This window comes from Anser brachyrhynchus (genome assembly GCF_964034855.1).
Source record: "Anser brachyrhynchus genome assembly, chromosome: 4".
In the NCBI taxonomy this organism is placed as follows: Eukaryota; Metazoa; Chordata; class Aves; order Anseriformes; family Anatidae; genus Anser; species Anser brachyrhynchus.
The window spans coordinates 31,378,235-31,400,982 of NC_137698.1; the positions used below are offsets into that span (position 1 = coordinate 31,378,235).

At 36.4% G+C, this 22,748-nt stretch overlaps 1 protein-coding gene across 8 annotated transcripts in view; it reads right to left on the reverse strand.

Annotated features, from left to right (window-relative positions):
* The window catches only part of GRIA2 (glutamate ionotropic receptor AMPA type subunit 2), a 103,146-nt gene that overhangs the window by 52,945 nt on the left and 27,453 nt on the right, over window positions 1-22,748 (reverse strand). For 6 of the 8 annotated variants that reach the window (XR_013950353.1, XR_013950354.1, XR_013950355.1 and 3 more), the window contains exons 3-5: window positions 10,050-10,289; window positions 4,804-5,000; window positions 1,203-1,256 (exon numbers count right to left, since the gene is read on the reverse strand). Coding sequence is in view for 5 of the 8 variants with exons in the window: in XM_080589670.1 (XP_080445796.1) it covers window positions 1,203-1,256; window positions 4,804-5,000; window positions 10,050-10,289 (491 nt within the window). In the remaining 3 variants the exon portion in view is untranslated. Of the gene's footprint in view, window positions 1-1,202; window positions 1,257-4,803; window positions 5,001-10,049; window positions 10,290-11,113; window positions 11,151-12,379; window positions 13,218-22,748 lie in introns of those variants that run through there. The other 2 variants (XM_080589672.1, XM_080589673.1) reach the window with 2 other exon arrangements.

Here is a 22,748-nt window from a genome sequence, read left to right on the forward strand (position 1 = left end):
TTTAAGGCCTAAAATAGTTGTACAACATATGCAACAAAATATCTAACAGGGAATTTTTCAAATTCTGTAAGACTTTTATGCTTGTTTAGTGAGCATACACTACCTTAGCTTTTCTGACCTAAGAGTTAGTTAATAAATTTACAAATGAATCCCCATTGTTCTGCTTTTAAAGAGGCCTTCAGAGTATAAAGCTTCCTTGCTGCTGTCTAGCAACATCTATGATTCCAGCCTTATCTGGAACGGAGAAGTGTTTTGTTCAAAGGTTGGTAGGAGATGGGGATTATATGTGAAGCATGATAGGCACACTGTGGTCATTCTTTTTTCCTCAGCCCCTTCTCAAAGGACTATGGAAGACAAACTGTAAATAAGAGCACTCCAAGGGCCCTGCTGAAATTTTTATTAGTCAAACCCTATCATAGTCCAAGAACAAAGAGATGAAAAAAATGATTTAAAGGCACTCCCACCATACAAGCCTCAAAGCTCTTTTTTAGAGCAGAATAACTGACATTCAAGCCTACCAAATTTGCTTTATCTGTTGGCAAAAAGAATGGATTAAATTCCTTGGCTGCAGTAAATAAGTATTGTTGACTTTAATGTCAGTAAAATGGCCGTTCATCTTTGGACAATTTCAAAAAATAACCTTGACAATTTAGTGAGTTTTCTGAACCTTTCCCCTTAGGAACAGTATTAGCTATACCGTCCGATTACCCGTGTTCAGGGAAATATTAAATCAAACTGATTGCCAAGCCAATGTGAGAAATGAGGATATGTGAAGCTGAGACTTACTAGTCCAGCAGTATCAAAACTGAGTGCTGTAATTTTTAAATACTTCAGAGGTGAAAGAAGAAACATCAGTTATCTGAATGAATGGATCAGCCTACAATCTGGAAAGTTGTTTTTTCCAATTTTCCTACCTACCCTGACTTTTCTAAAGTAAGCAGGAAAATGGATGAACCTCTACTGGAGGTACTGAGCAGTCTTCACTCCCATTGATGGGAATATAATAGGAAGCATTTAAGCACTGAAAAGACTGAGTCAATAAAACACCATCTGAACACATGCATTAATTCAGCAAGGATAACAACGTTTAGCTTTTCTTTATTTTCTAAAACCCATTTAAAACAAAATACTAGATGACGTTCTTCCAGAAGCAGTAAAATGAGTATTATGGTTATCGTAAAACATTAAAAAAATTTGCTTACCAGATTTGCAATGATATAATGGTATCCTTTAACATGCTTACCGATTGTGATAACCTGTAAAAAAGAAGAAATACCCCCATAATGGAGAATGTTCAGCTGATACATGGACTGAGACTTAAAAGCTACTAAATGTCGTATGACGTAGAAGTTAGTTATGAGCTTTATCAGATGCAATACAAAGTTTGTTCAGTGCTTTACTTTTTTATTTTACCAAAAGCACTACTGAATACACTCTTTGCTGGCAGAAGTTAGTCACATTGAAGTCCAGGACCCAAAACCTGTAAGAAGAGGAGCTGAATGCTAATTACTATGCTGTATATTAAAGGCACAATCTGGACAGGAGGGAGCAGGTATCACACAGTAGAGGTACTAGAAGCACTCTATCTCAGACATTGCTGCTTAGCTGCTTAGATTCTGCTCTCTTTGTAGCAGAATTATAACACTCCTGGAGATAAAAAAAAAAAAAAAAAAAAAAACATTTAAAAGCCCACTGACATTAATGAAAGTATCTGCATTATGAAGAAGGCTTTTGAAGTTCAAATTGTTTTTTGTTGCCCTAAGGCTTCCCTATAATCTCTCTCAAAGCCAGCTGTCTCCACCGGCAGGGAAGTAGCATGGATTCTTCCCCCATATAATCCAAATTAAGACTATGTCTTCATGGGGAAGTTTGCATTTTGAAGCAAAAACACTTCTCCAGAGAAAGGATACGGGAGTTAAAAGGACTCTAGAGGTTTCTTCCATCTTTTGAACAACAAGAACAACTCAGAGAACAGGAATATAAACTATTCTGAGGGAGTTGGTGAACTGAAAGTATTTTTCAATATAAACTTCCATTAAGTGGCTGAAATCTGGAGGAGAAATTATAACACCGGAGAAAAACAAAAATGATGAAGCAACTTTGAAAAAAAATATCTTGTGTCAATACAATGATCCAAGAACTACATAGCGTTATGGGGAGAGCTTGAAGTTGCCACTACAGCTTAGAAAGTTAGTGGGGGTGAACCAAAACACTACAACATGCTTGTTCAAGAATGGAAAGCATGGAAGAAAGCAAAGAATTTACCGTTCAATATATAAAGAATCCATATCATACTCCAATAGTCAAGGAAAGTCCAGTCAACTGAAAGCCTGCTACACATCTCAGTAACAATACAGAGAAAAAGAAGAGGGATACTGATACTAAAGCTCCAGTTCAGAATAAATCTTGTAGCAAAGTAGGACCTGAAGAACCTCTTTTGCAGTTAGAGAAGAAAATCAGAAGGACACACAAAGATACTCAGAGGACAAAAACACACAGACACTGACAAAAATCTTTATTTGAAATAATGCTTCACTTTAGGTGATGGAGAGATGGAGAAAGTTAATGGAGAAAGTTATTTTAGATTTTATTTTAGACTACTTGAGGAAAATTAAAACAGATTCACTGTATTATGTAAGGAAGGGAAGTCACAGGATTAGCAGTGTAAGAATAAAGTACTAAGACCAGACCAAAACTCCAGAAGCTGATAGGTTATCTTGCAAAGAGAATCTCAATGCTAAATGCATGAGAGAGTTGACGCTTATTAGTTCAAGAGACTGTATTCTAGAACAAAGCAGAAAACTATTTTCATGAGAACAAATAACTGGAATTATGTTAAATGACCAGTGTGGCTGATCCACAAGTATCTAACACTCTTACGTGACTTAGAAAGCAGACAAGCAGAAACAAGAGTTTATCCATCCACATGCTTTAGATGTGGCACAGGCCTGTTTGGGATAAACTCAGAAAATCTAAGTATCAGAAAAAAAAGAAAAAAAAAGATTCACATCTATCAATGCGAGCATCTATACGAGCAAGAAAAATATCTTAGAGATGAAATCAAAAGGAGCAGCAGCCAAAGAAAATCACAGGTCTATTACTAAACAAACAAGGAGAGTAAAAATGAATGGTAACTAAACCAGAGCATTCTTTTCCTCAAAGACTGGCAAAAGAAGTAACTGAAAAAAAATTAGTCAGCCAAGCCTTCATATCAGGAAAGAGATTATAATGAATATTATATATTTAATTTTAAAAGAATCTAGAGGATAATAAGATGATAAACAGCCAGTACAGTCTTGTCAAAATCAAAATATGTCAAGGCAATTTTTTTCCTTTCTGTGATATGATAGCCATCCTAATGGATAACAAGGAAGCAGCAGGTACAACACATCTTGAGTTTAATAAGGCTTTCATCCTGGGTGACATCATTACAAGCTCTTAAGGGAATTTGTACATAAGTCACCATAAGGTAAGCAAACAACTGTTTGAAAAGCTATAAGCAGTATTTCTGTCAAACACTGCTCTGTTCAGTATACTTACTAATTACATGGAATTAATCAGTATTTTTTAAATCAGGATATTTATTAATGGGAAGTCTGAAAATATGATTGTTTAAAAAAAACTGCAGATGGTAACAGAGGGAAGTTGCAAATGCTGTGAAGAACAGGATCAAATTTAAACTGATCCTGAAAATTACAGAATCATTTTGAATTCACATACACAAACTGTAACAGAGAAAAATACAGTGAACTCCATTTGCATGCTGATATACAATGCTCATTGCCTGAGCCTCAATTACAATGACCTTCATAGCAAAGACCAAAATAACAAATCCTCCAAAAAAGCTTCAAACTAATATTCACCTAAATACATCTACTAATATAGCCCTAGCTAATATATCCCTACAGATGGTGTAAAAGGTCAAGCTTAAACAAACATGGAACTATCCCTATAATATTCCAATGTGCTCTGTATGAATAAAAAGAGGAAGCAAGATAAAGAGACAACATGGAAAAAGGCCCACCTAGCCGCTACGACTGTAGAGGCAGATTTGGAGGTAACGCAAAATTTTGTATCCAAATGCTGTGATGCTGTTGTAAAAAGAAAAATATACAAACAAACCGATAAAAAAAAATGACAAACAACATATGTGGGGATGCAGAGAAGACATTTTTCTGTCATGTTTAATGTTCTTAGGTCTTAGCTATGGAAGACAGCATCTAATTTTGGTTAAGACATTTTAAGATAGAGACAAACTGAAGACAGACCCAAGGACAGTACAATGACAAGCAGCTTAGGAACACGAACTATGAAGAAAATTACATGAAAAAAGAGAAGCTGTTGAAACAGCCTTCTAAGATGTATAAGGTTTTTGGAAAAAAGCATTAGAAGTAGAAATCATTGTCTAGTGTAAGGCGTACTAAGCCTTAGCCATAATATAGCTATATTTGTAATGCACCATATATAATAGCATATAAACTACATATATGTATACTACCTAGACAGACTGTAAAATAGCCTTAAAGAGATTTTATTATTCTTATTATTTTTTTAAATAATCAGGATAGTAAACCATATGGGACGATCCACATAGAATTATCCTGCCTTTGAGTAGAGCGAAGGATTATAGGATTTGTATGTTCTCTTTCTGTCCAATGTGTATGTAGTCCTCAATACAAATCTGTCACGTCCCAAACGATGCATAACTATCAAAAAAATAGGATCAACTGAAATGATGCTTACATTGGTCTTACGTATAGAATATATCTAATTGTCATCGCTGAAAAAATGAGAATAGCAAACCTGATCAACAATGTCGTTGACTTTATCACGCTCACAGTCCAAAATCACTCGCCTTTCCTTTTTTACCTCTAGATCTTGAAATAGTGAACGGTAAGTTTCATCTTTTCTGTCATTGTTAATATTTCCTACGTTGATAGCAGTCACTTGCCATTTCTTTTCAGCTGCAGAATCCAGCACAGCTTGCAATGTTGATAAGCCTAGCGATGCATAGGAGAAAAACAAACAATATGACTGATAAAGGTTCAGGAATAACAAGCTTCTAAGAATGTGATTTATGAGATTACTTATTTAAGATTTCACTGTTATTCATTTCACCTATCATACATTTTTAGGACTCCTCAGAAATTAAGCTATGTGTGCGCCCAAATTGTTCTTACTGAGTGAAACTTTACTTAAACCATTGGTAGGGATCAGGATAGAGCCTTGTAAGGACAATCTTTTGGTTTTGCTTCAACATTTTTCAGAAGGGGATTTTGCCAGTTCACTAATCCATTGCTGGAATTCTATAGACTGGGAAAGAGGTCTTCTAAGAGAAAAAATGATCCAATTATAGCAAGTGGATCAGTTGTTTATTACAGAATGCTATTTAACTGTTCTGTACTTGTGCAGTAACCTATTTTAAACCCTGTTCTCACTGAGGCCTATGGCCTCATGTCACAAAGTTATTATTTCTGTTGCCACAGTCCCTGACTGTGAAAGAAAGCATTTCGATATATGTATTTTTCCATACAGATAAGCAGGCCCAGTGCTAATGCCTACAAGCAGTCTATAGAAGTTTGCTGCCATTTTATCCTTTGTGACATATTCCTGCCAGGAAGCTGTAATCTCTGCACAGCTGCAACTGTCTGCAAAATATTGTAAAATCAGTGACAGTTTTACATGACTGGTTTTCCTGTTCAAAGATTAAATCACTGAGTATAAAAACATAATTACTGCTAAAAATGAATTCCTGCTCTTTAACAAATACCTGTGTCCAACAGCACAGCAACTTCCACTCATATTTAAATCCCTCCCAGAGAATTCTATAGATCTCTAGAGACAATAATTTTAAGGATAGCAGATAGTATTACAAAAAAAAAGTCACCAAAACTGTCAGACTATTTCTCACGATCCAGCTGACATTTTTGATCATTCATCTCCCTTGAAACCACAGAACACCAGGAGTCATTTCTTTGAGACAAATTTCTGACCTGGTATGTAAAGGAAGCTTTATGGATAACTGTCATGAGAAATATTGGTGGTTATGACCATAAACGTAGAAAGAAAGTGCTAAGAATCAATTTGTCTCATAGTAGATTGGTCGGTGTTTAGCAATTCAGCTTCGTAAGTGAAAATGGTAATATATAGCAATATACAAGGTTGGTCATCAGCAAAGGAAGAAAATGGCAGGCTTCCAAAAACATAACTTCAATGATTATGTCAAATAGTTCCAGCTTTTTATATTGACTTTAAAGAGGAATGATATGAAGTTTTATATGTCACGCAACAAAACATTTTAAAATAATAGATCACTACATCCAAAGGCACATACAAACTATTTATATCATGCTAAAGAGAAATGTAGACATCTGGTAAAAGGAAAAGATAAAAGATGTACAGTGTACGTTAGACCATTATAAAATACTACAGTAATTCCATACCTCAAAAAAAACATTCTTAATAACAATTTTCTACTTTCACCTTTGTTAACTCTTTCAGAAGTTCAAGACAAGGAAGCAATTTTTACTATGCCAGATTGTTTATTTTTTTCCCTGACAATATAAAACCCACTGTCAATTCTGGTCTTAGATTTATGGTTTTACTTCCTGAATTCTTGCATAAGTTTTTTACTCCAACTTCAGAAGGAAATGTCAAGGCATTTTCCAGAGTAAGTGACAACATCTTTACTATTGTGCAACTCTATGATCCTAGAAAGTCATCTGCAACTTGTTAAGCAGCTGAATAACACTGCTTCCTAACATCAAGAATAGGTATTATAAAAGGGAAATGTTATTTTGGGAGGGAAGAGCATAGTTCTTCTCAGAAAAAAATATTTTTGATGCATTAGCAATGAAAATGTCAATGCATAATTAGTAGGAATAAAAAAGATAAAGGGAAACTATAAACTAACTTTCAGAAACAAATGCTGTTGCAGGTTCCTCTATCACATATGAAATGTATAGCTATGTAGTGTGCTAAGTCCTGAGGGCTTTGTTTAATAAGGGATGTTTTGGAGTCTCTTTTCACTTCTGATAAGCTAAATTTCATCATCCTTCATTGTAAAATGTAATGTTTCCTTATCTTCATTTGCATATTCAATGAAATATCACCTTTCCTACTATTAGCAGTGAGGACCCTATCAAGGATCTGATAAATTTTGCAGCGCATATTACTGCTTTAGTTTGCATTTTGTTCCTGTGTTTAACAAATTTGTTTATTCCACACACACAAAATAAAAAAGAAAAATTAAACATCAACAAACTGAAATGGATCAGGCAAAGACACTTGAATCAGTTGATTCATATAACATGAATCACTGTTTCAGATCTTATTGAGTAGATTTCAGGTCCTCCAATCTGTCTTTGTATGTCTCCTCTAAGCCAAAAAAATCTCAGGCATGAATTTATAAGGGCTATTAATGTTAATACTATCTATGGCAAAGGGTTCCTCTGATCTTCCATTTTTCCTTGGGACTTTTCTTTTTTTGAGCACCCTCTGCACCCTGGTTTTCTTGTTCTTCAAGGTGAGAGAGTTGTCATCCTCATCCCTCATCCTCATACAATTTAGTTTATAGTTTACTGTGATGTCTGTCAATAACACAATGGAAAAAAATGAAAGAAATCTTTCACAGCAATACTTTTGTGGATGTGGAATTATTTGGACAGAGGTAAAGGAAGTCGGACTCTGCAGAGAAGAAAACTCTAACAACTGTTGCTGTTTTTGACTGCATGAATATTTCTGTTTGGGAACTCTGTGTTCCTGAACCTCTTGTGGTTATGATGAGACAAACTTAATTCAGTGAGCTCTGAAAGGGAGGACTGAATAGAGGCCGAGTGAATTAGCGATTCTGTTACAAATAGAAAACTCCAATAATGTCATTACTTTTTTCCAAACTGCACTGTTTAGTACTGGCAACACAAAGAAAGTAAGGAGGATAAAGGATGCAGTCACATTAAATGACATCAAGTGACACATTAAACCAGTAATAGCTTTGACATGCATATACTGAACGGTCTCACTTCTTATAGACGGGAAAAGATAGGAAATTGTCCTGCACTTCATCTAGTCAGCCTCTAACCATTGAGGAGCTGTAAAAGTAGCAATGAATTATTCTTTTGGAATAAGTCATTAAACTAATTCCTATTAGCTTTCATGGTTTCCATGAAGTCTATCTTTTATCTCACTCATGGAGGAGGAAGTATCTCAAATTATACATAATTCCTTAAATATACAACACAAACACTTATGCAAAAGTGGTGGAAGCGTGGACCCTGTATATCCAGGATCTGCTGTCAGAGTTGCTGCCTGCACACTGCTTGACTCTGCAGGTTAGCCTTGTGTAGGCAGTGGGAGCACTGAGGAGCAATGATTTACTCAGTATAAAAGTAGGAGTTTCATGTTTTGGAGTTCATTATCACTGGGGTGCCTTGCCACAACTAAAGCATACAAATCAAAAAAAAGGCATAATCAAAAGGTGACTACAAGCAACAATTTCATGCTGTTATTCCTGGCTAGATTCAGCCAGTGCAGCAACAAGGTGGTTTTTAGAATTTACTAAATATAAATCACATGCAGGTCATGTACTGCACACTGCTAGCTGATTGACAGAGGTTAAGCAACTAGCTTCACATCTGCCCTTTCTAAAAAGGCAGTGAATGTTTCTGATTCTAATGTGAATTTGGAAAGGATCTACCACAGAAACGAGCTTAGGATTCATCATCACACATGACATTATTGTTGGAGGCTATATGCCTGCTTTAGTTTTTCTTACTTTAGGGCTCAGAACAGTGATAGAGAACTGTTTTGAGTAGGTCCCTTCAGCTTTTCCGAACAACTATGGATAAAAAGTCATCAAAAGGCAGAGAATCTAATGTCACCCCATAACTTAATAAAATATGGTGTGACAATATGAAATTAACCATCCTTCAAATCCAGTGGAATCTTACTATTTAATGTGCGTTTAATTCTGACCAGTGAACATGCAGATGAGCCACTAAACAGCCTTTTTAAAGGGAAGAGTTGAAGAAAAAAAGTTAGCCATAGGCTACTAGGTAAGGAGAACTCAAAAAACAGAATGACAATAATGGAATTCCAGAAAGGGTAGTCATAACAAAATACTTCTTTATAATGTTTCTTCTCAGAAAACTAATATACCACAATTTACAAGTAATTCTTCCCAGTTCATAAACTGTTATGCTATTATTATGACATCCATAAGGGCATAAGACTTGTGCAAGCTATATCCTGGAGTAAGTTGCCTACAAGCAGAGGATTTGTGTTTATCAACAACAACAAAAAAGAAATAAAAAAATATAGAACAAAAACTACCAACAACTAAACTCAACAGCGGAGAGGAATTTGAGTATCTGTCAAAGGTCCAAGATTCTTGTTTGCTTTGTGTCCAACTATTGATTTTGCATGTTGTTTGGAGTGAATCTGTGCTAGTAGACTGCCCTTGGTGTTCCCCAACTCTGTTGAAATACAGCTGAAGTACAACACAACTCAGAGGTGGTAATTAGGCATCTAGTACCTGGACAGTTACCTTCTGGAGCCCCAAGTTTGCAACAGGGAGTTCAGGCAGTCAGCTGTAGTGGCAGTGTGAAGACTAGCTGTTTGGTAAAAAGAATGGTCTCACAGGCTTACTGATGTTCATGTTTGATTCTGTAGTTTTAAATACTTGGCATGCAACTCAAGAGTTAAGTGTAGTTGATGAGCAACATGTTACATGCAAAAACATCTTAGCATTTTTATTAGCTTTTCATTTTTAAATCTTTAAAAAGATGATTCTTTAAAAAGAAAAAATCATAGGAACTGTTTTACGTATGAGTAATTTCTCATTACTTATCAGCACATGCATGCCATTCTATTAATGCAAACTGTAATAATTTCATTCTCATTTAAACAGTTTTGTATTCTTTACTAAAAACTCATTTCTAAACCTAAGTTTGCATTTTCTGCATGTAAGTATTCCTGTCCTCCTTCTCTAAGACTGATTCAACATTTCAGTGAGATATATCTAGCAAACAGAACACAGTACCGTATCTCACCTCTGTCGCTGTCATACAAATATGCAAACTTGGTCCACTGATAGTATTCGATCAAGCTAAGAAGAGCTCCCTTGAGGTCAGGTCTCATCTGAATGACAAATGGATGTGTTCCATCTGTTGGGAAGCTCGGAGTTATGAAGGAGACATGAAGAGTCCCACAGAATGATGTTATGGTATTTACAGACTTTTTGTCATAGAATCCAAAAATAGCAAAGACTCCTCTTGAAAACTGGGAGCAGACTAGGATAGAAAAAGAAAAACAGTTAGGTGGGAGAATTTTTTTTCCAAGAATTTATTGAAAATTCTATCACATATTTGAGAAATAATGAAGTTGTCTGATCACGTAACAGAAGAAAACAATAATACTCTGTTAGGGAGATAAATTGTTAGTATTATTAATTAGTAATATAAAACTTCAACTAAAAATAAATTCAGGGATGTATTTCTTATTCCTAGAAAATTTAGAAATAAAAGTCACGAAGTTATTCTTAAATTCAATTTATACAATAAAGAATAGTGGTATAAACATCTATGGCAGCTGCAATTTATAAAATGAGTCATGACCACACATACTATCACAGAAACAGATAACTTTTTGTCATTAAAAATAAATTGACTCTGAGATCAAGCCTCCTTGAACTTTTTGCAAAATACCATAAACATTTTTCTATTCAGGGAAAGATAAAGCGAGAACTAGAAGCAAATATCTTCATAGCAGAAAATAAGTTTCTGATTTGCTTTAAACCCCCTGACTTTCAGGCATTATTATAATTCCTGCATTTTTGGACTCAGCAAAAGCTGGTCTTTCTGGATGACACTTGCAGTCATGTTGCAGAAAGAATAACCTCATAGATGTAAATAACATGCTGATTCCTCTTTTTTTTTTTAATCACTTGAGACAATTCAAGCCAATTGATGAATGCTGCTGATCACTGCAGCCTGTAAAAGAGCTGTTTCTTCTAGGTCATCCTGTTCTTTGACAATTCAGGTTATACTAGTGCCTAGGTTTTAAAAGCAGGGCAGAGTAAGGAAAAAAACCACTCTGATTAATTCTGAGATATCACCTATGCATTCTTTGGTTTGCATATTGTCACCTTGAACAAGAGACAGACCCTTCTAGAGAAAACATCTACTCAGCCTCATTGCAATCCCTGCTACACCTGGCCAGCTGATAGATATAAATCACTATGTCACTGAGTCTAATTTTGCCCAGCTACTTAGAGCACTAATCCCTGAATATGATTCATTGATAAGGGCAGAAATTAGTTGATTTTTTTTTTAATTTCTCAGATTTGAATGCTAACCAGTATTTTCTCTTTTAAAGTTATCACATTATTATTTAAAAAACAAAAAAACCACACCCTTCTACCTGTTATTATTATTCATTTCTATTCTCTGTTCACGATTTTGCTTATCTACCTTTGCTCCACAGTCATCTCTTACCACAGTTATTCCTATACTCCTATATTCCTATATACTCCAATTAAAAGCATCTGAACAGCATGAGGGAAATTCTGGGTCTACCAGTTTCAACAGTTATTTCCTATTAACTTTAATTAGGTCAGAATTTCACCTCAGGTGAGAGAATACAAATGATGAAAAAAAGATGAATAATACCCCTTTACAAAAGGACATGGCAGGTATTCCAGGGTGAGAGTACAAGATGGTTAGACCTCTTCCATTTTAAATGCAAATCCTTACATAAAGTTGCAATATTTATCTTGAGTGTTTATTAAGGGTATAGCTGCTCCTTGTTGAACAAAGGCTTCTGAAAAAAGGCTGTTAATTTTCTGGATAGCTTTTCTGTTTAAGTTACTCCAAGTCCTTGTTCTATCCCAAATCACAATGCTCTTGCTGAGACAAAAACAACGCATTACCTCCCCACACACTCATGAACAATTGCTTTCCACCCACAGCAATGCCTAAATACTTTCTGAACTTGCTACAATCCAAGTGTTAATGTCTCATAATCCACCTTCAAACATGTATATTAGAATTAACCACCAGTTTACACTTGGATCCCTAGACAAGAAGACTTGGCCAGCAGCACTCTACAGCAATCTTTTGTGTTAAACTACTTTAATGCCATGTGTAAGCAGGTGACAAAAACAATGACGCTGTCATCTCAGGATTGCTGAAAAGTAAAGAAGCGTTATGCTAGTACTGCTGACTCCTAGGATGCTATTACATCTCCTGTCACAGGTTGCTTTTTGTCAGTCACCAGCCAGTGGTCTTAAGCATAGATGAAATAATGCTGCCTACGAGAAACTTGGAAAACCATAGACAGGGTCTTTCCAGAAGTACCCATGCCACCCCTATTAGAAGCAAACCTGAGTATTTGGAGCCCCATATTCCAGTCTCCACCTCAGTTCCTCCCCTCATCCTTCCCTCCCCTGACACAGGAGAGATCTGGACCCATCAGGCCTTGCCCAAACATCTTTGGGGTAATCAAGGTCAGTCTGGCCCACGTTTGAGTTAAGGTTTCCAAGGTGGCTGCTGCTTGGAGGCTGTCTGGGCATTGCTCTGCCTGTGGGAGGGGGTGTGTGACTGCCTTCCCATCACTTGCTTTTCTCTTCCCTTCACTTATTAATCTGTCTGTATCTGCACCCACAACTTTTCTCACTTTAGCTCTTCCTATTCTCTTTCTCTTCTGTGGGTGGGAGTGAGCCTGCAGCTCTGTAGGTGCCTGGCTACTAGCTAAGGCCAACTCAGGACAGGGCAGAAGGTGTTATCCCACCTTCCACAGGCAGGACAGACTTTTAAATAAATACCACTGGCCTGTGCTCAAACAGGTGAAGGAGCTCTGTACCCTTTCAGTGACACAAACACGCAACCAGCATACTCTCCAGAAAAGATCTGCTTTTTCTTTCAAAGTGAACGTCCATGCTGACAGGACACAAACTTGCAGCACCTCTCTTCAGTAGTTACTTACTGCTTATTGACAAAACAGCTCTCTTGGATTAGCACAGCAAGCAGCTCTGCTTACAGTCTTTACACCTGGTACATCAGTCCATATGTGTTATGTGTCATCTGGGGAAAGTGAGTGATATCCTCTTGATCTCCCATCCCGCACCAAACAAAAGACAAGTACCTAACACTACCTCTGGCTGAGTAAGTGACGCAACTCATTTCCACTTCCAGCACTGGCAGCTTGAAAGCTGAATTCCACAACACATGTATTCAATCCCTACCAGTATTATAAGATAAAAAGAAAATCATTTTCTATTTTTTTAAATGATTAAGAAACATACAACACAGACATGAGCTTTCATTTAATTCAAACAGGGCTGGCTGCATATGAAAACAAAATTTCTAACACCAATCTTGAAAGTAAAGACACGATGCACACTAGCAAATATTAAGCTATATGGATTGCCATAAAATCAGGATCAACTTTAAAAGTTCATCAGCAGTGATCAACATTATGGTTGAACACTGAACATCCTCAGCGCTGGGTTTCCCAGATGGGAAATTCCCATTAAAGATGAGTGAGAGGGCACCCATGCAATATAATAAAAACTTGTTAGAAAATAAGCATTTAGACAGTCACAAGGCAAATACTTGCAAATATTTTGGATCATTTGGTCTCTGAGGGCAGGAAGGGAAGGTATTTCTAAATATGTAACAGTGATACAATGAATAATGCTGAATACGTAGTTCTTTTGGGCTGGTTTGTCATCTTACATTAAGTCTACAGTCATTCTTATTGCTGGAAGATGTTAGTTTTTTAATAGTGAATCACAAGCAGTTCACAGTTATTAGATTAAAAAAATCGTGATGATTAGGACTCAAACCATTGAAACATTAAAGAGAAATTTAATTAACGACATTAGAAACAGCAGCCAGGATTCATTTCTTTCAACCTCTTCTATATGAGCTGTTACTTTTGGGGTTTATGTTGTCCTTTCTAGAAATACTCTTTGGCCTACTTAGCAAGAGGTCAAGAATAAAATATGCCAGTTTTGTAATCACTTTTCTAGAGACACTTGCTTAGACTGGCAAGTATTTGGGGATTATGAGAAACAGGGTAGATAATTAAAGTTACCTGAGAAGTGTTATATAAGAGTTCTCCTTGTTCCTATATTAACTAATAAGCAAAGACCTATTTTGCACTGGTATTCCAGAACACCGAAAGTGTATCCTAGCCTCTTCCAAATGCTAAAGCCCTGATTTGTTCAACAACAACATAAGTTTATGCCTGGAATGAGAAATAGATGCCTTGTCAAAGGAGGACCAAAACTACTTCACAGAATTCACTTGTCCAATTATTCCATTGATAGCTACATTAACTACAGTGATAACCTCCATTGATAACTACACCTGTTGCTGCTTAGGCCTTCCTTTTACCATGATGTACTCACAGCTTTCTTTCTTTCAACACCTTCTCCATTATGCTATTCTGATTTGTCTATTAATTCTATAAGAGGGATGACCTAATATTTAGCCATGGCCATTACTATCTGTCCAGAAATAAAGAAATATAAAAAACAAACATTCTTTGCCTCCCATCAATGAGCATATTTCTGTGATACATACTGTCATTTTATACCTCATATCTAAGACTCAAGAAGTGTCAACTAAAGGGTACATCTGAAAATTCAAAATATAAAAAAAACCCTGCAAATATAATTAGCTTTACATTATGAAGTGATCCCAGTATAGGAATGACAGACATTCATTTTTGTAGTGACTGAATAATTGAATCTTTAGAGGCATAAAAGTCACTTTGAAATACTTGTATTTGAATGCATAGACTTAGAACCTATTCCTGATCAAGTTTTTTTAAGCCAAGACTTGTTCTCCAAAGGGGCAGTAACAAACCCAATCATTGTTACATGCAAAGACAATGAAATTGGAAAAAAGAAAGCTAGCAAAATGCTTATTTATTAAACTTATAAAAGCATATGTGTCACAGTACTTGCATGAAAGTGTGGTAAAGTCATAAAGATATGACTCTTAAGGTTCTTCTAACATTTCCAATAACTTCTGTATTTGTAAATTAGTTTTGATGCTCAGTCTCTGTCCAAAGGTGAAAATTGTGAAGAAAGTTTTCGCCATTCAATGCTTAGATTTTAAATATTCTCAACATTAATGTGGCTTCACATGTTATTTTGTTACAGTAACTTATTTTACTGTAGTGCTAACAAAACTGTTCTAATACTAATATAGGGAAATAAGTCTTCAGCACATATTATTTAATCACATCCAATCATTCTCTTACTTCTAAGGGAAAGAAACTACAGCACTAGTGTGAAGCAACCATCAGGCATAGCCTCTGCAAAAGAGGAGCAAAACAAAGGAGTGCTGGCTGGCCTAGGAAGTTGACGGATGAGTCGGAAGCAGCCAGGAACAAGACACAGAAATCGAATGCCCAGTTGTTTATTTTAGCCTCTGAAAGGCAACATTAAGAACAGACAGTAGAAAGTAACCACAAACAATAGATTGAACAACAGCAGCGAAAAAAAAAAAAACTACAGCTGCCAGAAGAATTCACATATGATTGAAACTGCATCAGAAAATCATTATGAGAATAAAAATGTATTGCTTCCAAAGCCATTTAGAAAATTGCAGCATAGCAGAAAGCATATTGTATGCATTTTTATAGACTACAGAATTTTTTCGATAGGGGTGTTCCATATAGTCTCCATGGTCTCTTTTACACATTCAGATTATTCCGCTGCGTTCTAGATGCAAGTGGTAAATTTCTACTCAGAAGATTGAATGAAGAATAGGGAATCACTTAAGTCCATCTAAGGTGCTACCTGGAACCATGGAGGAGTATGTATTTAACAGCACTACTTGAGATGCAGGTAAGTTTTTCCAGGGGTATGGCAGGCTAACCAAAAATCAGGAAAACACAGTTCCCCAAGGCTCAAAGAAAAGCATAATAACCAAAAGATGAGATGATTGGCCAAAGCTTCATTCTAGAATTCAATAAAACATGGACAAAGAAAACAAAGGCTGGCATTTTAAAATCCTAAGGTATACTTTAGCAAAGCTGAGAGGCAAATCAACGCCAATTAAAACATCAGTGGCAATCAGAACTGAAAATATGCTATATTTCTGGATAACAAAACAACAAATAATACAAAGACATTTCTTTATGTCCTCCTTTATGATATTTTAAACCCAGCACCAAATAAACATGGATTTTTATTTTATTTTTCAGCATGTAAGAAAATACACATGCCTGAAATTACAGTCATGTAATACTGATCTAAACCGTGTCTTCTTTGCAGGCTGTACATACATAAATTCTGGTAAAACAAAACAAAAACAGACTTCACTTGGACAGATGAGTATCAAATGAAACTGAGATCACACACAGAAAAAGGAATGGAATGGACTCAGTGATGAGTTCCTCATCTGCACATTCAGTGTAAAAGCACAAAGTGCAGCTTCAAGCAAGAGCTAGGCTGCTAAAGAAACAATCCATAACAGAAAGGAGGCCTCTGTTTTGCACAGAGACAAAGAAGGAAGTTCTCACAGCCTTAGAGAGTGAAGAAAGCAAAATTCAAATCCTGAATGTTGAATGTCAGTAGAGGACAGTTATGGCAGAGCAGGTACCAATGATGCTTCTCCACCTTTTCTGAAAGCAAATAACTGAAGGCCACATTTCTATGACCTGAAATGTTCGGAGATTGTGTGACCGAATGGAACTTTCCACACCACGTTATTAGCAAAAGAGGCTTTGATCATTGTGCAAAATGAGAGTCAAAACCTGGGCTGCTGCAGCACAAAACCAACTCAGAGACCAGGAGAGGCAAATTAATTTATTTCAACCAGTCAATCATGCTTCACACTGAGAAAAGAAACTTTGTGCCAATATGGGATATTTTAGGCAAGTACAAAAAAGCCTTCAAGAAGTTAGGGGCCATCTGTTAGGAAAGTACATGATGGTATGGCACAGCTTCTCTATATGCTAATGCTGCAATAATGAAGGTGGTAAATAAACATCATGTTCAGATTGAAACAACAGGTCAGAAAAAGCAGTCTGTTTCAATGACAGTTGCATTCAATTACATATTGCTTGGCTGTGCACTATAAGCATTTTAAAATCTTTTTCATTGCTGTGACAATTACCATGATGCAAAAGAAATCATTGCAAACACCACCGAAAGAACCACGATAAAACAATTATGCTTTTATGAATAAAATAAGATCTCTGTAATAAAATCAAAATGCAACACAAGTCTTTCTGTGAAGAAATTGCCCACAATCCAAGGAACCCTTACATAGCTCTTTCTCAGAGCTGTTAGGATGCTAGTGTATTCATCTAAATCACCATTCCTAGCAGCCAAAGGGGGTTACAATGCTTCCTGATCCCTGAATCTGGTGACCTGGAAACTCTGTTGAATAACAAATGTAATTTTATCTTGTCTCCAAAACACAGGAGGTTCTTCAGGATGATCCTCTACACTGCCTCGCTTCATTGTCTCCTCCCACCCCTCCCAAATAAAATCCATGCTATTTCCACTTCATGAAATTTAACTTTCATTTATTTGTTTCCTTCAGATCTAAAAAATCACATTACAAATCTGTCTGCCTTTGTCATTGTAATTGGGAAAGGTACAAACACAATCTTTCAGTAACATAAAACTTGTCATTTTGAGTGTCCAGCAAACTATTACCTCCTAGATGTAGGAGCCAGTAATCAAATCTAAGAGGAAGCTACTGGCTTTTTTGGCTTGCCACACTGCAAACCACGGAGAAATCAGCTCTTTCAGAGCTAATAAAGTTTAAGAGTTCTTAGTCTGGGCAATCAGAATAATTCTACTGAATGCAATGGATCCAGTACAATTTACCCTTACTGAAAATGTGGTTCTCCATTTTCAACATGACAATTTTCACAAACTTTTCAAACCAGAAATGTTACATACAATAGAAAACTCATCTCCTCTTCCCCTTAATCATCTCTGTTGAAAGCATCCCTTTTCTACACTTCATTAAACTAATCATCTTCCAGTTCCCATGAAAATTGTGTATTTGAAAACCTGTAAAAGGATTTGGAAAAGGATAAATCCAGCTTGGTAGGTCCAACTACATTTTATTAGAATGCCTGCAGATAGTTATTCAATTTATGAAACTTGTTTTTCTTTTAAGCTAGAAGGGCCAACAGTCACTACTTAGATTGTCTAGTCTTGCTCTACAACACTCTATGCCATCTAAAACGAATCACGGGTTCAACGCTGAGTCCCCCTGTTACAGGACAAGGATAGGTACGAGAAAAGACCCTGAGGCTGTCTTGTAAAAGGAAGGGAGGAATGAATCAGCGTGAGTCTTAAGGAAACTGCTAGAAGGAATAAAGAGGATTTCTTGAGGCAAGGAAAGTATAGCTGAAAATATATAAGTGATCTGTTACTCTCAGAAGACTTCATACTATAGTTTTAAAGGAATAAATTGTTATTTTCCAACTGGTCAATTGTGACCTGCAATACACATTATTCTGAGGAAAAGTCATAGGTTTAGTCCTAGACATTTATTGCTTACATATCTCCTTGAAATGTTGCAACTGGGAGCCTACCTCATTCACACAATACGCTGCAGTCTACACCTTGTCACTTCTGCACAGCTAGCACTGCAGCATCCAGCTTTACTGCGACTTGCTGTTATCCCTTCCTACAGTCTCAGTCCCCCCAGATGGCTGAACCTGATTTTAAAATAAATCATTTAACTGGAAATTTTGGCGTAAGATACCTCTGCAGAGAAGATCTTACACAAACCAATGGTTAACGTAATAATAAGTAAGCTTCATGAGACCTCAGTTCTCTGCCTAACAACCTTTACCCCCTCATAGCAAAACCTGTGGCCCCCTTCCACCTGGAAGAATTTCCGTCCCGTAACATTGCAACCTAAACCACTCACCCACAGCAAAGGGTCGGTTACACTTGCATACGATTTTTTTTCCCCCTGTCTTTTCAGGTTGTATTTCCCTATACAACATTTAATCCCTGTAACGTCTTACAGATCTATGACATTCACTGGGATAATTAGCTGCTTAACTAACTGCCAGGCTTTATTTGGATTTACAAATGGTCTAAAACTCACAACACACACCTTCCTACCTGCATGCCTTATTTTTCCAATGTGTGTTGAAATAACAGAAGCATTGTTTATTTGTGAAGTACTCAAATACCAGTCAATAAACATTATTAGTAAAACAAATCAGAAATACAGTGAAATCCTCCTAATTAGGACACCCTAGTGAACAGCTTATTGTCCTGATTATACAACTCTTAATTAAGAGAAGAGTTTATTCAAAAATAAAACAGCATGGAGAGCTTTAAAATGATAAAGTAAAACGAGTACTCATTGCAAACACAGGAAGAAAATTCATATTCCCTGCACCTCCTCTGTTAGTTCCTTTAATCTTCAACAACTTGATGCATTTCTACATGCATTGAAAGTTCCTAAATTTTAGCTCCTATTTAGGAAATTTCAATTTAGCACAGGTGGAATAAGTTCTTGCTTACCAAAACTTACAAATATGTCATAAAGGATATTACCAGCTGCTTTAATAAAGCAGTGATTACGCCTCTCCTTCAAATTGAAAATACTACAATACTTGCTTCACAGCAGCAGAGTTAATGAGCTCAGGTGAAGTTCTACACTGTTTAGCCTCTATGTTTTACCTCTGTTACCTGAGCGTCTACATTGCACACACATGCACATACACCTTATCTTGAAATAAAATTAAAGCAATTTGTAGAGGAAACCTGTGCCATGTCTGAAACCCAGCGTGAAAACATCTTGCCACTTAGCACGCTGATAGCATCTGAGGGTCAGTTTCTTGATCTCCAAGTTCTCCGACAGATTCTGTGTAAATGTCAAAAATCTCAGTCTTTCTGCAGTTGGCTTGACTCCCTCATTTTCCATTACAAGTAAGCCATCAACTATGCACACTATTGCATTTTGAAAGTTGAATGGCAAACCACCTTCAAACTTCTTAGCTGTAGGAATTCTGCACTCAGAGATGCTACACTTAAGTACTTAAAACCAACAAACCCAAACAACTCTAAAATAAAAAACAAACTAGTAACAGGTACTGCTGTCACTCTGCTGGAAGTGACAAGGAGCTCATAGATGACTTAAAAATTGTAAACCTAAATAAATGAAAAGGAATCACATGGAAAATAAACAAGCTAGCTCTGTGATTTTTTGGGGTAATGCAGAGATAAAAAATCTTGCACAAAAACCTACGTAGAATCCTGCACACCTCCAAATTATGCCCACCTGATAGCAAACCTTCTGTTATATTATGTATACTCCCTTCCTGTGTAAAAGTTTTGCAGATGCTTTCAAGATTGCTAGATTGGGGTTTGTAAGAAGGTCCCATCCACACATTCCAACTGCTGTCTCCACGATGTGCACAAGAAGTCACAAAAAACTGAAAGACATTGCATGACTTTATAGTCACCAACAATACATCTTCCTCTAGCTGAAGAGAGCAGACCTGAATGTCACAAAATTGTCTGCTGAGCATATGAAAACAAACTCATTTTTGGAAACTGAGCTTTTTCACCAGAAGGATTTGTTTGCTTTAAAAATTTATCATAATTTGACTCAGATAAACAATCATTAAAACATTTACCAGTGCTACTGAGTAAATACTATAATACTTAGAAATTGCAAATAAAGCTTTGCCATTTCCCTTGCAAATAGTGACATGAAACTAACACTTAAGATTATCTAGACACAGCGTTAGACAAAACAATCCTTTTTCCAGGCACATTTACGTACCAGAGACGTAATCTCACTTTTCCCTTTGTGTCAAGTATCAGAATAAAGTATTTAGTACAAAGTCTCATTCCAGAAAACTGCAGGCTTTTGAAGATGCAACAATTTATACTAGCTGATGATCAATACTGTAGCATTACTGTCATTAGAAAAAACTATCATCTGCATCAGAAAACCAGATTAAGGATCTAGTCCACTTGAAGATTGATTCGCTGTATATACTGTGCTCTGATAATTCATATTGTGCCTTTAACTATGTGTATGTCAGCAAGCAGTACAGATGCGCAGAATGAAAAGTCAGTACTGAGTATCAAGTGTACTTGTTTCAGGGGTTTTCCTCTGGACTAAATTCAGGTCAGCTCTGTGGACTACAGAAAATGAAATGCCCACTAGCAGATTCTGGAAACGCACCCTCCAGTTTTGTTCCATTCAAAAATAATTTGTTTCTTGTGCTTCAAAACCACTCCATAACGTGACAACCAAGCAGTAAATTCAGGGATGATTAAGTGATTTCCTTCAAAACAGCATTCTTAATCCAAACTGAATCACTCAGGTAGAGTCACCCATGTATTTTCAGCACACATGAAAGAACATTCCATTTGGATTGAAGTAAAATTTTATCTAATGGCCTATTACTAGAACTGGTTATAGTAGACTGCATAGGTTTAGTGACAGTTTAACATTTCAGGTTCATTCATTGACAACATTCTAAAAAGGATTTTTCTTGAAGAATAAAAGTATTAAGCTTCAAGTCTTCTTTATCTCCCTGTTTTTAAGAGGTGTTTAATTTTTCACACAAACAGGTTACATCTGTTCCCACAAAAAAAAATGACATTCTGTTTATCCATGTTGACAGCTTGCATAGTCCTTACATTAGTGTCTGGTTTGGTGTTTTGAACTCCCAGCTCACTGAAATAATCCTAAAAGGTGATGTTCCCCAAAGAAATATTACTTCTCTTTTCCCGTTATTTTTAAAGACTCATAACATTCAAACATGGGTCATGATTTGGATGTCTGCTTCATGAGGTGAACAGAAGGCACTGGCAAAATACAGTAAATCATGCTGTAGATCTTGTAGACTGATTTGTTATCCTTACAAGAGGCTATTTAAAATCTCTATCACGAGCCAGTTGGAGTGGTTGCTATGCACTGCAGACACAGTAGTCCAGTCTTGAGTACTGAGACTTCAGGACTGTAAAACAGGACTGAGCTACTACAATCTAAAAAATCACTAAAAAATTACTGTGCCTCAGCTCTACCAATATCCTGTGGTACTTTCGACAAATCATATAGACTTTGTGTCTCAAACTGTTTTTATTTGCAGGCTGAACACACTTCTTCCCTCCTCACAGAAATACCAGAATTTTTGAATGACACAGGTAGTATTGTTTCATTGAGGAATACAAGTTGCATGGCTAAGAAACAACAGCTCGATCACCTGCTGAAGTTGAACAGCTAAGACTTTTGTTCTATCCTAATATTGAAGGGAAAAGTGTGCTTTCTAGTGTTTCCCCTACCTGAATTTTGCTAACTCTTTCAGATTTTGGAGAACACGGTCGGGAGACTGTGTTTGCTTGTTCCAGAACTTCTCCCATAGTTAGATCAGGAACCAACATTTAGATTGCTCCAAATGATGATGATTTAAAATATTATTTATTTCTGTAGGTCACACTTATTATATTCAATGGAAATGCTATCTATATTAGGATAACATTGTTCAGGGAAATAGAGCATCTCATACTGTTTGCCCAGAGTAAACAGTTTTGCACATACAGCATACAGCGTCAAGCTTTTAAAGGTGTTCCTACAAATACACCTGATCAACATGTAATGCAACAAAATACAGCATTTTGTAGCATATGGCACACAAAGCAGTGAAGTGAAGGGCGTGCCTAGATCTCAGCTGTGGCATGCCACCTAGTTTGCTCTGTAGCATTTATTTAAACATATGGTTCATCCTAG